The following is a 15,813-nucleotide window of genomic DNA, read 5'->3' on the forward strand; positions in this document are numbered from 1 at the left end:
GTGCAGCCTGTGAGCCCCTAGCTCTTCTTGGGGCTTTTAACAGGAAGCAAAGAATGGCTGCAAATGGCAGTCTGAAAGAAAATAGCAAGGGCTGTCTCCTGAGATAAAAAGTCCCTGTGGAGCTGGTAGGGCTGTGGTAGTGAGAGATGAGCTCCTCATCTAGCAGCAAAATGCTGCCTTCAGCCCTATTAGTGCTCTTCTTTTGCCAGGCGTGACCAGAGTCTCTTCTCAAATAACAGTTACCACAAATGACAATGACACCAAGAGATAAAGTCTGCCCATCTCGTGAATGAGCCCAATTTTTATTTTTCTTCATCACAAAAGTCATCCCACATTTGTTGCACACACTGTTGGTTGCTGTGTTACGGGACATATCACCATGTACCAGATGCTTTACTCTTGCAGAAGCATTTTCTAATGGAGATGGAAGCTTCTGTTAGCTGAATTTTAAAACAACAGCAAAAAATAATAATACAAAACCAAAATATCATCTTCAGCTGCATAGCAAATATGGATCAAAAAATTTAACACTGTTATCAGACCACGAGCGTAAATATACCTCACCATAAATAAAACTCATTGTACAAAATAACTCAAGCAGCTTTTCATACAAATATGGTACATTTGACAAGAGCTTTTTAGAATATTTTTTTTTCTACACCTTCAATTCTTTTTTCTTTTGTTCTCAAACACACGTGAACTTATTGGACTGGAGTAATGCAGGAGGAAAAAAAAGACTAATGTTGTTGTTCAGTGCTAATAAGTGCTGCTGGAGTTTGAAAGGAAAACTGCACAAGTGCTAAGTCTGAACAAGTTTGCTTCCCCTTTCTATTGGATCATCAACAATCCAGAGTAGCGTCATCCAAGAAAGGCATCTGCACTGCTAATAGTCGCATTTCACAATGTTAAAGCTGGAGGGGACATTACAATCATCTAGTCTGACTTCACTCATTACACAGACCATCCTTTTCCCTCTCTCTAACTTCTGTATCAAGTCAGCAATTTGTCTATGAAGTAGGCTCATGTTTCCCTAAGAAAAAATGATACGGGTTCTGCAGATTCAATTAGAGCATATCTGCAAGGAAGACATCCAAAATTGGCAGAAAGGTTTCAAGTGTGGAGGATATGCTCGACCCCTTGGCAATCTGTTGTTTAGCTCTACTGTCACAAATTTGCTCCCTATTTTCACTAATAATTATGACATTAAAAAGAAAAAGGATAGAAGAAACTCTGTTTCACTGAGTTTTATGAAGACATAAGCCTGAACCTTTCGTGTATAGAGTAAGGGGAGGGGTTAGAAAACTGAAGCTAATGACTACTTGAATCAAGTAGATAACGTAAGGACAATAACACCAAATCTCAGAAGTGAAGACCATACGGTTATTCCTAGCTCATCTCATACTACTTGAGCAACAAGGCAAAAACATCTACAGTCAAAAACACTTTACATTTTGTTCATGCACTTTGGACGTTTCGCTCATAATGTTTCATCCCTCAGAATCAGGAGTTTGTTTCTGACAGCAAATCTGAGGGCAAAAAAAATGTAGGTTTCCTCTACCTTTTCATTCAAATACACCCAACTGCGTTTTGCAGGGTTTGTGGGTTTTTTTTAAGAGAATTAAGCCAAAGCTACAGCAAAAGAATGCAGTTAGAATCATGTTTAGGTAAAAATCTCCTGTCTCACTGCAAACCTAAACAGACACTTATATTCAACTTAGGGTATCCTGTTCTGTCCATCTAACTGTGACTGGGCGGTGTGGCATAGCTCATCCTTTTGTGTTCTTGCTCCTGCTGGTTTCTGCCAAGGCTCCAACATCCTATAACGTATCAAGACATCATAGAACATTCAATTTGTGCTGTGCTCAGAGACGGCTCTGAGAGCCAGTCAGGGATCTGTGCTGCTTCACCAGCAACACTTTCATACCAAAATAACAAGCACTTGCTATTTAGGTCAGGAAAATAGGATCTTGGTTGGATCTATATTCCTCATATCTTGTTTTCCACAAAAAATAAAGTGCTCAATTCTCCTCTTCCTTTTAAAAATATATATCTGTAAGCTCCCTCATTCCAGTAGTTTCAGCATTGTGAAGTGTTGGAACGTGATGGAAAACCAGAACTGGCATCCTTAGTGGAGAAAGTAAATAGAGAGCAGGAGTCCTTTGGTATTGTTGGGTCTTGGGCACTCTTGTGGTGCTCTTCTTCACCATGTGAGGAAAACAACTTGCCTCCAGAGGCTGGATCCTTCCCTGGCACCCAAGGGGTTCAGCCTGATCTCCTGAGATGCTATTTGACTATCAGATTACTGTGCTGCACTGCTTCCTCCCAGAGGTTCAAGCATTTGTCTCAGCAATTAATGGAGACTTGAGGTGTAAAGATATCTAGCACTTGCACGTGTGGGTTATTTGTTGATTATGAGGGAGTGCATGTTCGGGAGAACAAATGCATCCCACACAGCAGGATCTCCTTTAGCACTAGTACAGTGCTGGCTGTTGTTTTCTAAGACAGTGCATTCCAGCTGGGGTGTTTCTACTAATTAATTATGTATTTTCTTTGAGAGAATAAGGACTCAGGCTCTGCCATTTCAACATCTGTAGTAGCATGCAGGTTTCTGGGCATGATGGAACACATGAAAAGAACATGTATTACCAAGTCTGTCTATTTGAATGGTAAATATCTGCTATGTCCTGGCTAAAGCTGAGAAATAAAAATATCACCAGTGGTGACATTAGCATAATTTGGAGCATGTGGTTTGATCTTTAGATTCAGGCATAAGGTTTTGTGTCACTGCAGTGTCAGCACCAATGGGAAGCAGGGAAAACCACAAGCTTTTAATATCTCCTCAAGTCCCTACTGAATTTGTTCTCAGTATCTAATATATCCAGACATATTAGATGAGCTGAGTAGGAACAGGAAACAGACTCCAGCATTCCCTCACAATGCTTTTGAGCCTGGAAAATGCTGTTTTCATTATGCATATCCTATGATTTACCTTTTCTAAAGAATCACACCATTTCTGTGCGCTAGGAAGTTTACTAAGCCTTCCTGATAGACACCATTCTCTTAAGAAGTAGTTGCTGTGACTAAAAATTTGTTTAAAACAAGGGAAAACAGCATGTCAGAACATACAAAAATTACACATCCCAGCTCTCATCCTTGGCTGAATTTCAAAGATCACATATGGTCAAGGTGTCTGTTTCCACCCAAGTTAGTATGTGCAAAAGCATATTCACATGAATCCAATACAACCCCTTCTATGGTCCATAAGAAATTTCATTTACTTCATGGAAGATGTGTCTTCGAGGGAGAACCCTTTGAAATAAAATAAGCGGACATCCCAATAGCAGGGGAAAAAAAAAACCAAAACAGGCCTTTTTTGATTCCTCCAGCTCTCTAAAGTGCTGAAGACTTATTTGGCAGCTACATCGTTGCTATTCTGAAGCCCAGGTGCCAGATGCTAGGAAGGCCAATGACTTGGCAGAGAGCAAGAAGAAATGCACAACCATTCTGGCATGGTTCCTCTGCACTGCTCCTTCCTGAGGCTGCTGCCAGAGGTGGAATCCTGCCTTCATCCCCCCTTTCCCAAGAAGAAGTCAGGGTCTGTCTTCAGCCCTGGTGGCACATGTCGTGAGTGGGGTTGATTTTTCCCCATTGCTTTTACAGTGAGATGGGGCTCCCAGCGCAGTAGAAACACGCAGCTCTTCTGAAAGGGTCCCCCACCTTTGGGGCTGCAATATGGCTTCAGATTTTTGTGTTTGGCTGGATGAATCACAGGGAAAACCAGATTTCATGGAAGAAAAGCACATTTCAACCTCCCACCCCCACCCACTCCCAAGTCCAAAAGTTACAAGTAAAATTGGTCACAGGGATGGAACAGAAGAACATGCACTCAACAGGGCCAGATGGGAAGATAAGTCCTTGTAGTGAGCATACCCAGTCTTACTTTGTTGCCAGGTCTCACGCCATCAAGTTCATCCTCCCAGTCATCCTGGGCTCAGTCTCTTCCCCCTTCCCAAAGCACACAGGGTTAGTGTCACACTAGCAGGTGGTGGCCAGTGACTGGTGAATGGGAGGCTGGAAGCAGCGCACGTGCTCCACTGTGGAACTGTCTGTTTCCACCGACTTCATGTACTTGTTCAGGATGGCAAAAATCTCATTGTTAAGGATCTGATACTTCCTTATCCTGTCAGCCATCTTTTTCAAGGGCTGGAGGGATGGTGAGAAGGAAAAACAGTAGGTCAAGAGAGTCTTATGTCATTTAACCAGCCAGAAAGCATCAGTACATCTGCCCTGCTGCTGAGAAACCTCTGCTAATACAAAGCAGCTATAGCACGTGTTACAGTTCCACTTAGCAGCTACCATGAGACTGGTGACTCACTTCATTATAGGGTTTGATGACTCAAGACAGAATTAACAAGGTCAGTGTGTGGTTCTATGTAAATCGATCTAGAGTCTGGACTCCCAGCTGCTTATTGATAAAGCCACAGAGATCAGATAATGGTTGATGGAAATACAGCTTCTCTGCTCCAGCTTCCCAACCCCAGGAAGAAAGGAAAAGCTTTGGGAGAAGAAAGATTTGATTGTCAAGCCAATTAAAATCCTGGCCTCTCTGCTGAGACTGCAGGTGGAAATCTCACAGCAAGCATATTCAGCTTGAATAAGGTCAATGCCTGGAAAGTTTGTAAGTTATGAGTTTGAACAAGGCAAATCGAAAAACAGAGATGTGTGCTAGCTCAGATCTTTCAGAGCCTTACCCTTCAACTTACCACATTTTTAATGATTTCATCCTTCCCATCCTGCCTCTGCACCTTCAGCAGGTGGTAGCAGAAGTCAAATAGGTCAAAGCGTCGTTGTTGTCCAAGGAGAACAATGATAGAACAACCTGCCCAATTCAGACCATCTCCAAAGCACTGCCTAGAATGGGGACAGGTTGATGGGATGGAGAGATAACAGGATGGAGTTAGATAAATGCTGTTCTATCATGACACCAGGAACTTTCCTTGCTGGGGGAAATTGGTCCTATTGATGACAAGTGGGTATGTAGTTAGAGAAAAAAATGAGCCTAGAATGGGACCAGACTATGCATTGTGCACCACAGGGAATGATGGATGAGGACTTTGCATCCAGCTTGGACTGTAGGCTCATCTACTCATTTCTTTCTGCAGGGCACCTTAGACATGTCTTTGTATCCCTCTTTCTCTTCTCCCCTTTTCCCAGGTGTTCAGATGGGAAGCTCTGGGGGCATCTCTTTAGGTCTACATCCAACAAAGTCCTGTCCTCAGGTACCCATGTTCTCTCTATACCTCTGTGCTGGCTGTGGCTATTGGTGCAGCTAAGGGCTCGTGAGTTAATTGGCACAGCTGGCTACTGGACACTCACTCTGCAGTGAACTCGTTGGTGCCCACAGGGATGCAATACACAAACTGCATGGCACTCCAGAGCCGGTGGAACTCCACACACTCGTCCACGTGCATGACCCCATTTGTTGGGGGTGGTCCACGCCAGATTGGGTCCTGCAGGTAGCTCCGAATTCGTGTCAGGATGACCTCAAACATGGACAAGCCGCAGCACAGCCGCTCCTTGGTTAGCAAGTCACCTTCTCTGGCAATGGCTATTTGCTGAAGAGGAGGAGAACCAAAGAAACAAGTGACAATGTAATACAGACGTACCCTCTGGTTGGACTTCACAATTCCTGGTCTCCCTGGCATATCCTGTGAAAGGTCCAACCTTACCTCTGATGGCTGCTCCCATGGCACTCCCCACCAGAGAAAGGAGGAGACTTAATATTGTGCTCAATTACATTTCACCAAACTGAGTATCTTTTGAAATAACTGTATGCGTCAGAAAATGAAAGCTGAAGGCAAAAGTTCTGACCAGAAATACTGATCCTTAATTCTGCTAGCATGCTATTCTGTTACACGAGCACTACTCAGCATTGCCAAGCTTAATTTCATCATTTGGGCAGATTATGAAAATGAAACAGGAGAGAAAACAGGCATTTTGCTTCCCAGGGCATTACCATCATCTCTTTAAAATGTCGATGAGCTATGAACTTCTTCATTTCCTATGTAGTGGTTAAAAAGCTCTGAAGTAGATGAGAAGCCATTGGAACCTTAATACTGGAAAATCTGTGGTTTCTAAGAAAGTCCAGTAATACATTTTCCAGCTGAGAAACTTTCCACGTGCAGACAATTTCTATGACATCCCCTCTCAAACTGACATGAACAAATCTGGAGGGAGTGGCTCCACTGGATGGAATTGATTTGGTTTTTACACCAGAGGAAGTTGAAGAGAGAACTGACTTAATTTCAGTTCCACTGCTGCTCCAGAGGAAAAAAAACCAACAAGGGAACTTAAACAAATGGGTCCTTATCCCTCCACACAGAGCACTGACTTCGGTGAGCTTCCTGCCTGCACCCTCTGAGCTGGGCTGCTTGCGTGGATCCTGTCTGCCCCATTCCTTGCCATTTCCAGCAGTATTAACTGCCTTCTTAAAGTGCTGCCAAATATAACAGGGGAGATGAGAGCCAACTGCTGTCAGAGCTGTGCTGGAGGCCATGGAGGTAGAAGTCTCACCCCATTACGTGGGTGATGGCCACATCCCGCTGTCCCCCCAGGCGGAGCCTTTTACCACCTCACCACTTCAGCAGTGCCACTTACCAACCTTCTGCCTTTCCTAGAGGACTTCCTGGAACTCTAGGTCATTTTTAAGTATTTTCTCCATTTCCAGCTGTCCACATAATGCCTATGAGAAAAAATGTCATCCTGACCAGAATAACAACAGAGGCTCAGAGCCTCTGCTACAAAGCACCTGCATATGTCCTGGCCAGACTTTAAGGATATGTATTTCACTCAGTTTATTTGGGTATTCTTTATTCTGCACTAAAAAACTAAAAATCTGAACGTGCATATACATCCCCTTTCCTGACTACTGCTTTACATTGGCACTGACCTTTTTAAAGCCTTTTTAGTTCGGGAGTTACTGAAATGAAAGCGTTACAACTCCTGCTTTCAACGCAATTCCAAGGACATTTTGGGAACATCAGAGCAATTAATGTTCAACTAACAGCAAATATCAAGGGAACGGTGTATCGCTGCCCAGAGGACAGATCAGGGCTGGGATCCCTAGATTTGTTAAATTCAGGAATGATGTCACCCAAGTTTCACAGTGCACACTTGCACATATTTGCTTAGCAAGTCGGGGTTTAATTTATCCAGTGTGTTTTTTATAGCTAAAGGCAGTGGGTACAACTTCTGTCTCTTCATCTGCATCAGACTTTTATGGGTAAAGATTAGTGTCTGCACACAGAAGTCTTATGATGGCAAAATAGAGACACAGCAAGAGTAAAGCCTCTTCACGTATAAATGAAGTGTTAGCGTTACTGTTTGCTAAGAAGTAGTGATCTACTCAGCATTAAAAGCAAGAAGATTCCTTTAACAATCTGCTGTGACTCCCTAGTTCTGCATCAATCACCTATCAAAAAGCTGTCTGTGGATTTCCAATGTACAATATGCCCTCCCTGACAGTTTTCCTGTCACTGCACTCAGTTATGCCATACCTCTTTCACAGTCTATTAATGAGAAAACTTGCAAGAACCACACCTGAAGACTACTGGGAAGTAATTCCCACTAACTTCAGCAGCTGTGGCTCAGACTCTTTACAGCAAGTAGTTATAGGAACTGCATAGGGCCACCTTTTGGGAGAGGCAACCAGCAGCCAACTTCTGCTCCAATTCTGGACAATTGCTCTAAGGTACTTCTGTATTCTGCAGGAAAAACCCAACATGGCCTGTGTCCAAAACTGCATTTCCAGGAGCAAGCTAGAAGCTATGGAGGCACCTATTGCAAGTCATTTTTGTGTTCATTTATACCTGAGCTCAAAAAAGATCTGGCACTCAACTGTACCTGGGTGGTGAATGTGGGAACAGCTTACAGTAAAGATAATTCAGGACATAAAATAACTTCTGTTTTCGTCTTTGTAACTACAGCAAAGATAAGCAACAAGTGGACTCTTATAGCAGATTTCAATGATGGTTTTGCATGGAAAGAAGGAGAGATAGAAAGACCAACACAAAGACACAAAAACACAGAGGTGAATTCTTTTTCTCGAGTGTCTCCTTTGAAAGGAAGCCAATGGGAAGTGAGAGAAGTGTCTATAAAGTCAGACAAAGCTCTCAGTTTTCAAGCCAGTTTCTTTGTTTCATATGATTTCCAGTGAAGCAAAGTTCCAAATCCTCGATCCATCAAAAAAAACATGGAAAAAAGATGTGTAACTTTCTGCCTGCCATAGATCTGTCACCTCATACAACTGAGTATTTGTTCCATTCCCTCAGCAGTAGGTTACAGTAAAAAAGGGTGTTGATTTCTTTAACGCTTTCAATGATTTTTTATCCTATTAACTCCACTAAGCAGATAGCGGACATTTGGCTACTGATATCAGTAGAACTCAATTCTGCCAATTACATTGATTAAATCTGAGATATTTTTAGAGGTACTCAATTTCTGCAGAAAATAGAATATATATTTTTTTCAAGCTGAGACCCCACCTCAATAAGACACTTAAATGGAGCTGTAATCTTAAGCATGTGCTGAAGCTCTAAGCATGTGCTAGGAGGGAAACCATTCTCAGATGTATTCCTTGACAGGGATGAGCTTAAAAATATACCACCAGGCAGTCCTAAAATGGGATCCCCAAAACTGATGGCAATGGATTAAGCCAGGGACAGCCCTACAATGTTTCCCCTGGAACCACCCCAACAATTCTCCATTTTGTTTATTATTATTTTTTTAATGGACAGGAAAGAGATTTTCAAGGCTGTTTGTGTTCAGAGCTGGCTTATGCTACAGCTCCCTGCCAGCTCTCCAGACTGGAGGCAGCAACACGCTCTGGACCCACTCACAAATTTCCCTTCAATGTGTCCGCTAAGGCAAGGATTCTGACTTCTTTTTTTTTGTCTGATTGGCATTTTAGAAAAAAATAAATAAAAATAAAGGATCACCTTCCCAGGGCCGAACAGGGCAACTGGGGACTGCTATGAATTTTCAACAGCCATCCCTTTCAATGAAATCCTTACCTGCGGAGTGCCCAGCCTCTCTATTAGGGGAACCAGGTGAAGTGGGGCATACTTGGCTTCGAGACGCTTCATGCGCACCTCCAAGCGTTCTCCTTCTGTCAAGCGAGCAGCAAACAGTGAAATGAGAGGAGGAAGTGGAGACCCGCAATTTCCGCTGAGTTTGCTCAGAGCTGCCCCCCAGCAACCATCCAATGAGCCTTTGGATCAGAGAGCCAAACCGACAGCAAATGAGGGGACCGGTGATGCGGAGAAGGGTGGGATGTGCAATTGCAGTCTCAGCAGCAGCTTAACCACACATGTCCAGAAGCATGTCCCTGTTCCTGATCACTCCTGTTGAGATGGACATTTCATGCTGTCATTCTCCAAAGAGGTTGCAAAATGCCTTTAAAGACTTAAGGGAACCCCCAGGCTGAGGCTCCAGCCTGTAACTAGGCTACAGAAGATGTTCTGCTGGCATTTGTTTTCACCTTACTTTTGGCTGTATGCACTTATCTATTTAGAGGGGGAATCAGGGCCAGAACTAATCCTCATTTGAAACGGGAGAGAAACGGCTCTTGGAAGTGACCTCTGAGTCTGTTCACTGCTGCCCTCTGAGCTTCTTACCTTTGATGTAGACCCTGGGCAAAATATTTTGGAAAGGAGCAGCATGCAGCAAATCACAAACTTCTTCCTGGGACTGAGGCAGGAAGAAAGAAAGATAAAGTAAGTTAAAAAAATATCTATAGGGCGTGAGTGTTTGGCTCAGGGGTCTGTGCTACCCTACGACAACCCAATCACATCTGCAGCACCTGGTCAAATCTAACCCAGCTCAGTAATAAATCCAATAGTTTGTATCTAAATGGACTAGAACTGGAAGAAACAGCTCTCAGCTTAAGCCAGGAAGTTTCTATAACCCAAATAATTTACCTCATGCCTACACAAGGCCAGAGCTTCATATGTTTTTTGTTTTTTTCTTCCTCGCCCACTTATTAATGCTGTGAGTAGAAGGGGATAAAGGCCATGGAAATTTCAGTTCTGTCTTACCCTGATGACTTCCTGCTGTTTGTTTTCACTGAGTGTGCCCAGGTGGAAGTTACCCTTTGGCTTAGTTTTTCTGGGATGTATACATGTTAAATATACCGTTGTAAATAGATACGCAATACGTTGGCCTGAAATTATTTGGTTGTTTGTATGGTGTTCACGGCCAGTGCTATCAGACCAGAATCCCAGTGGTGCAGTCACCAGGGAGAATAATACAGAAGTGCAGAGAGTAATAACATCATGAGATGCCACCTGAGAGGATGCATGCCAATGCACTAGAGAAAAAATAATCCCAAACATAGATGCACAAGGAGAAACCTAGAAATAGAAAGGTGGAGACTGAGGAGCGATGGCTGACAATACATCATATACGAGTCTGCAATGAGAAACAGCAGCAAGGAAAACTAAAGCTGTTCAACACATAGGCATTGCGTAACAACACGGCAGTAGTTTGCTCCTGCAAAACTCTTGTTCTAGGACATGCTTGCAGTTGTGAGCTTACCAGAGAGATTTAGACACACTTGAGAGGAGGTCATGACAGAGCAGCAAAAGATTTTCAGGGCCAGATGGAATGACTCAGCTGGGTCTGGTTGGGGTGCATGGGTGGGTACCCCTCCTCCCAGGCCCAAGGCAGAGGACGGAGTAGCATGGAGCTGCAGGAGGCTGCACTGGTGCCATGGATGCTGGCATGAGAGCGAGTTTGTAGGAGTGCAGTTTGTGACACAGTGCTGAAGGGACAGGAACAGCCCATGCCCCTCCATGGGCATGATACTACCAGAGTGTGCATATTATCTTTGTTATTCTGTTTGCAAAGGACTCTTCCTGGATCAATATTGTTTCACTGCTCTTTCCCTCTGATAAAGAGAGTACTTTCTGCATTTGCAGGCTGCATACACCTGGCATCTCTTTCAAAATTTCTTTCTCCCCAAGGCCCATTACCAGAGAGTAAGAACTCTTAGAAATTTAGTCCCAAGCAACATTTCATTCCTCATATTTAAACAATAAAAAGGGGGGCAGACTGGAGCAGACTTCTAATCTTCACTAGAGCAGCCTCTGCTGAAAAATACCACTGGCCTTAGATTAGGCTGACAGCTATGAAGATAACTGTGCCATAAAAGTAATTGCTCCTTCTGCACAGAGAGGGAAAATCTTGTTATGCAATGGCTCTAAGTATATGACAGCCTTCCAGCAAGCGAGAACCAGTGGCTGCTACGTGCAAAACTGCTTTATATTCTGAATCAATTTCTGTGTAGAAGAACTGAGAACATGGAAGGTGGGCAGATGTGGACTTGGACAGGTAGTCTTTCTAGAAAGAATCCCAATGTCTCACTGTCTCCCTTATTTTCTGCTATTCTAGGATGTTATTATATTGCCAACGTACAGCTCTAGAGACAGGAGGAACATTTTTGCAGTCAAATGGGGATTTCTAACAGAAACCACCATGTGTCCCTTATGCATCCATTTAAAAGATGGGACATAAAAGGCAAATGCAGTACATCTAGCATAAAATTCAGCACAGAACAGCAGAGAGCAGTGACAAAGCCACAAAAGAAACATAAACTGCCAGGATATTGTCTGGTCATTCTGTTAGATAAAGCCAAGCTGCTAGGTGATATATATCTCTGTTAAATCTTATGCAACTACTGCTCACCAAATATGTTTGATATACCACATTAGGAACTAGAAGCCTTTCTACTGGGGTTATTTGAAGAGATTTTCATTTTTCCCTGTGTTCTGTAGTTGTGTAAACTTGGAATCTTTGAACTTTCTGCCGGTTTTTACTCTGAACAAAATTTGATGTCTTTGCTTGGAAATCCCATGTGTGCTCAAGAAGGCTTTATGAAAAAACTTCTGAAAGATCTGACACAACTCTGTCTAAACTATAACATGAAACACGCATCTTAATGCAAAACTGGATTGTTTTTGCAACTCCTCAGTTGGCTCTAACGTGTTGCATTCAGCCATAGATAGCCTTGGCCCCATACCAGCCCACTCAGGTTAAAACTGGCATCACGTGAGCTAAGAGGCTGCGAGACTTGTGCATGCACAAGATGCTTGTGCAAGGGCTAATGTCATGTCATCACTCCAGCTAAGTTTTTGGTGAAGATTAAGTCATAGGAAATATAATCTCTTCTGAGATTTCCTTCCTTTCATATTGCTTTATCTTTACTGTCATTAGAACCAACCAGTTTTTCCATTGTACTACCACTCCAAAGAGAGCCAAGGGCTCAAATATACTCCTTACTGTATGGGTATTAGAAAAAGTAACAATCCCTGCCCCAAAGAGCTTACAATCTACAAATAAGCTCCAGTTGATTTTTATTTCTGAGATGGACAAACATGGGATAGCTTTGTGTCCAAGAATTAAATCTGGATCTTCCAGTATTCAGATTCTCCTTGAGCAATGCCAGATGTCAGTGACCCAGCACCAATGTATACCATCCCCACAGACCACAACAGCAGAGCCCTGGAGAGACCCTGGGTACATGATAAGCTGGAAAATTTCTCCAACTCTTCTGCTGGTGAACCCTTTTCCTCTCATACTCTTGAGCTGGAAATGTTAAGTGGAATCTGCTGGTGCAGGGTATGTTGCCTTACCAAAGCCTGCTCAATAAGGAGGCAGAAGAGAATTGCATTGCCCACTTCTCTGAGGCTCTGGAACACATCAGTCTTCAGCTCCGCATACTCAATGATGTCCTTCAGTTGGTGGTGGAAAAACTCCAGGATTCCTTAAAAGACAAGGGAGGGCAGTCAGAAAAGTGAGAGCAAAAGTATCCTTCAGTAGTGTGGATTAAAAGGCAGTCAGGGCCTGGTGTTTCCTTTATCATGAACTGCAAGGACTGCTGAGTGGATAGACAGGGATAGGCACTGGGCAGAACCAGCAGGCAGCGTGTCATCCTGCTTTCACTGACCCGTGAGAAATAGGGTGTAATTCCTGTGAAGTCTTTGGATTTCCCCATCGGAGAAAAAAAGAGATTCAAGGCTGCTATGGATGCCTTTGTGCTGGTTCATTTGTAACAGTCAGTTTTCACATCTAGCTGAGTTGCAGACTGCAGTCATACGGTAAAAAATCTTTCCATCAAAGTAGTAGAGCTTTTTCAAAAGTAATAGTGAAGCCACTGTAACAAAAGCTTAAAAATCCTGAAAACAAAACCTAAACAACCAGCAGACATACCCTTATCCATCATCTGTCTGTTCAAAGTGAAATTTGTAACAGGAAAGTTGTGTCACAGGGAGGCCAGGCTGCATGGTGCACCAGCACAGCGGGTACCTGTCCTTGTTTAATTGAGTAAATGCTGTGCCGAGATTTGGATGAGCTCTTGCTCAAACCATGACACATCTCACTGTAGCACCCACCTGGAGAGCCATATTCGTGTCTTGGCAGGCGGCATATCTTGGGCATGACTTCTATCAGTGTCTTCACATACTGTAGGATGGTGCCTTGCAGCTGTCAGAGACAAAGAGGGGTTAAACTGGAAGGATGGCTTCTTCTGGCCTTGGTTTTAAATAGAACAGACTGTGGATGGACTTCTGTCTGACAACAAAGGGTGAAACTTTAGTTGGAGTCTAAGAAGAACTTGCTTCCTTTGGATTTCACCCAAACATAAAGTCCAGCCCAAGTGCAAGGAGTTTTGCAGCTTCCTCCTGAATAATAAATCATGGTTGCATGGATTTTCTATTTCAAAATATGCCTCATTGTGTTTGCATTATTTGAAGCTGAAATCCAAACAAGGCTTCATCGTAGATCCAGCTGGACTTGTGTTCCTAACCCAAAAAGCATTGGATTGGAGCTGCTAAACGAACCATTCCACCGCACAGGAAATGGTCTTCCCACCTGAGGAATGATTCTAGACACTGAGAGTTTAAAAAAATGTAAAATATATACACATGGAACAAGTTCCTGCACATTGGATGTTTTGAATTAATATGGGGAAAAGCATATTTCATAGTTAAAAATGCTCGCTGTCATTTGGAGTTATATAAATGCATCTTGTAGACATATTACATGGGATTATGTGATAAACATAATTTAGCCAAATGCAAGATCTCTGTCTTCTCACTGAATGCTGTCTGATCTCACACAACAGCTACAGTGCTTTCAACTGAATGACACAAATTACATCTTCAATAGCTACAGTGCTTTACAGCAGAGAAGCTGGGTATGTGCTTAAGATTCAGGTCTGCACTGCTTTGCTAGATAAGTTCAAAGTTAAATCACTGCAGCCAAAACAGAATTTAAATATTTATAATGAATCGAAGTCTTCTCTTTGGTAAAATCGTTTTGGGTAGAAAAGCGTGACCTGAAAAATGATAAATTTTTGCTCTCTCCCTCCTCCCTTGTTAACGTTCTGTATTGTTGGTGCCCTTAGGGAGCACTTCCCTGTGGATATCACATCTCTCTTTTGAGAGCAGTACAAAGCAGATAGAGCGACTGGCTTCAGCGTATCTGATGGAAAGGGACGTATGGCTTGAATTCTTAAGAGCTCACATCTGACAGAAATTTCCTTGCAAACACTTTTTCATCAGTTTTGTGTCCTCCACCTTAGTAACAGCGAAACTAGACGATGAATATGAGTGTTGCAGTGTGGATAAAGGAGCACAGAGGTGCCTACATTTCAACAACCCAACCCAAAACCTGAAGGACAGGCTGACCCTCCAATTCATGTCTCTCAAAGCATCAAGATTTCTCTGCTTCCAGTATCAGCATTACTGGCTCAGAATTACCAGGCTCTTGACGATCTTCAGCAGCTCTTCCATGACCACGGCGATCCCCTGATAGCCAAGCAGCCTGCAGATTGTCTTGAAATGAGGTGGCCCCACAAAATTGCGATAGGAGCTATAGATGTGACTGTAGGCAATGTTGAGAGGCTGAGAAAATAGAAGCACAGTGACAGTTAGGCACATTTACAGAACTTGTAAGTAATTTTCTTATCGTACTACTGTGTTCCATCACTCGAAATCATTTTGAAGGAAAGCAGGAGAAATAATAATTCCTGTAAGAAATTTCTTACAATACTTCTTGAGGTACAAAAAGATTGCTCTTCTTTCTGTGCAGTCAAATGTATTCTACTGTGAGAAAATTGTCATGTCACAAGGTTTATTACCCTGCTCCATTGCCAACACCACTTTCATTTCCAAGATAATTTGCTCTCCTACATACTTTCAGTCAAGGATTTCAGTTCACTGGCCCTTAGCCTCTTCAAATCCAAGTTCTTCTCCACCAAAACTGAAAGCTTTATACATGAATAACAGGGTAGAATTTTCCTATTGCTACCTGCTTCAAAAGAGGAACAGTAAGAAAAGTAGGAACTAAAGCATCTGAGCCTAAGACTGGTTGGAAGAGACACAGAAATGATCTTTTCTGCATCCTGTACAGCCCTACAGATGCTTGAGATATTTACATGTGACTGAGCCCAAGGGGAAGAACCTGACCCTTGTCTAGGGAGCATACCTGGGGCTCTGGCCATTAGGAAATAGTTAGCAGCAGAAAACAGAAGGCAACTTCCAGGAACATATTTTGTCAATATAATGTTGGAAATATGGTAATTACTACAATTTTTTGGCACTAGAATGTTTTTTTATACTCATTTGGTGTAAGAAGAAGAGAAGAAGGGGAATTAATTCACTTGTGTGACTGGCAAAAGAAACCAAAAATCAAAAAGAAAACTGATTTTAGCTGAGAAACCGTATGCTCAGCTTGGCATCTACAAGTGAAGTGTTG

At 42.8% G+C, this 15,813-nt stretch overlaps 1 protein-coding gene across 5 annotated transcripts in view; it reads right to left on the bottom strand.

Moving 5' to 3' along the window:
- Window positions 1–268: 268 nt before the first annotated feature.
- Window positions 269–15,813, bottom strand: part of CYFIP2 (cytoplasmic FMR1 interacting protein 2) — a 46,712-nt gene continuing 31,167 nt past the window's right edge. For 4 of the 5 annotated variants that reach the window (XM_085518924.1, XM_085518922.1, XM_015876251.3 and 1 more), the window contains exons 24-31: window positions 14,817–14,960; window positions 13,449–13,539; window positions 12,690–12,820; window positions 9,675–9,747; window positions 9,072–9,166; window positions 5,377–5,615; window positions 4,764–4,911; window positions 269–4,203 (exon numbers count right to left, since the gene is read on the bottom strand). In XM_085518924.1, coding sequence (XP_085375050.1) covers window positions 4,036–4,203; window positions 4,764–4,911; window positions 5,377–5,615; window positions 9,072–9,166; window positions 9,675–9,747; window positions 12,690–12,820; window positions 13,449–13,539; window positions 14,817–14,960 — 1,089 coding nt within the window. In that variant the 3' untranslated portion in view covers window positions 269–4,035. The remainder of the gene's footprint in view (window positions 4,204–4,763; window positions 4,912–5,376; window positions 5,616–9,071; window positions 9,167–9,674; window positions 9,748–12,689; window positions 12,821–13,448; window positions 13,540–14,816; window positions 14,961–15,813) is intronic. The other variant, XM_085518925.1, reaches the window with a different exon arrangement.

The sequence above is a fragment of the Coturnix japonica genome, chromosome 18, assembly GCF_054131305.1.
Source record: "Coturnix japonica strain WE chromosome 18, WE-NBRP24, whole genome shotgun sequence".
In the NCBI taxonomy this organism is placed as follows: Eukaryota; Metazoa; Chordata; class Aves; order Galliformes; family Phasianidae; genus Coturnix; species Coturnix japonica.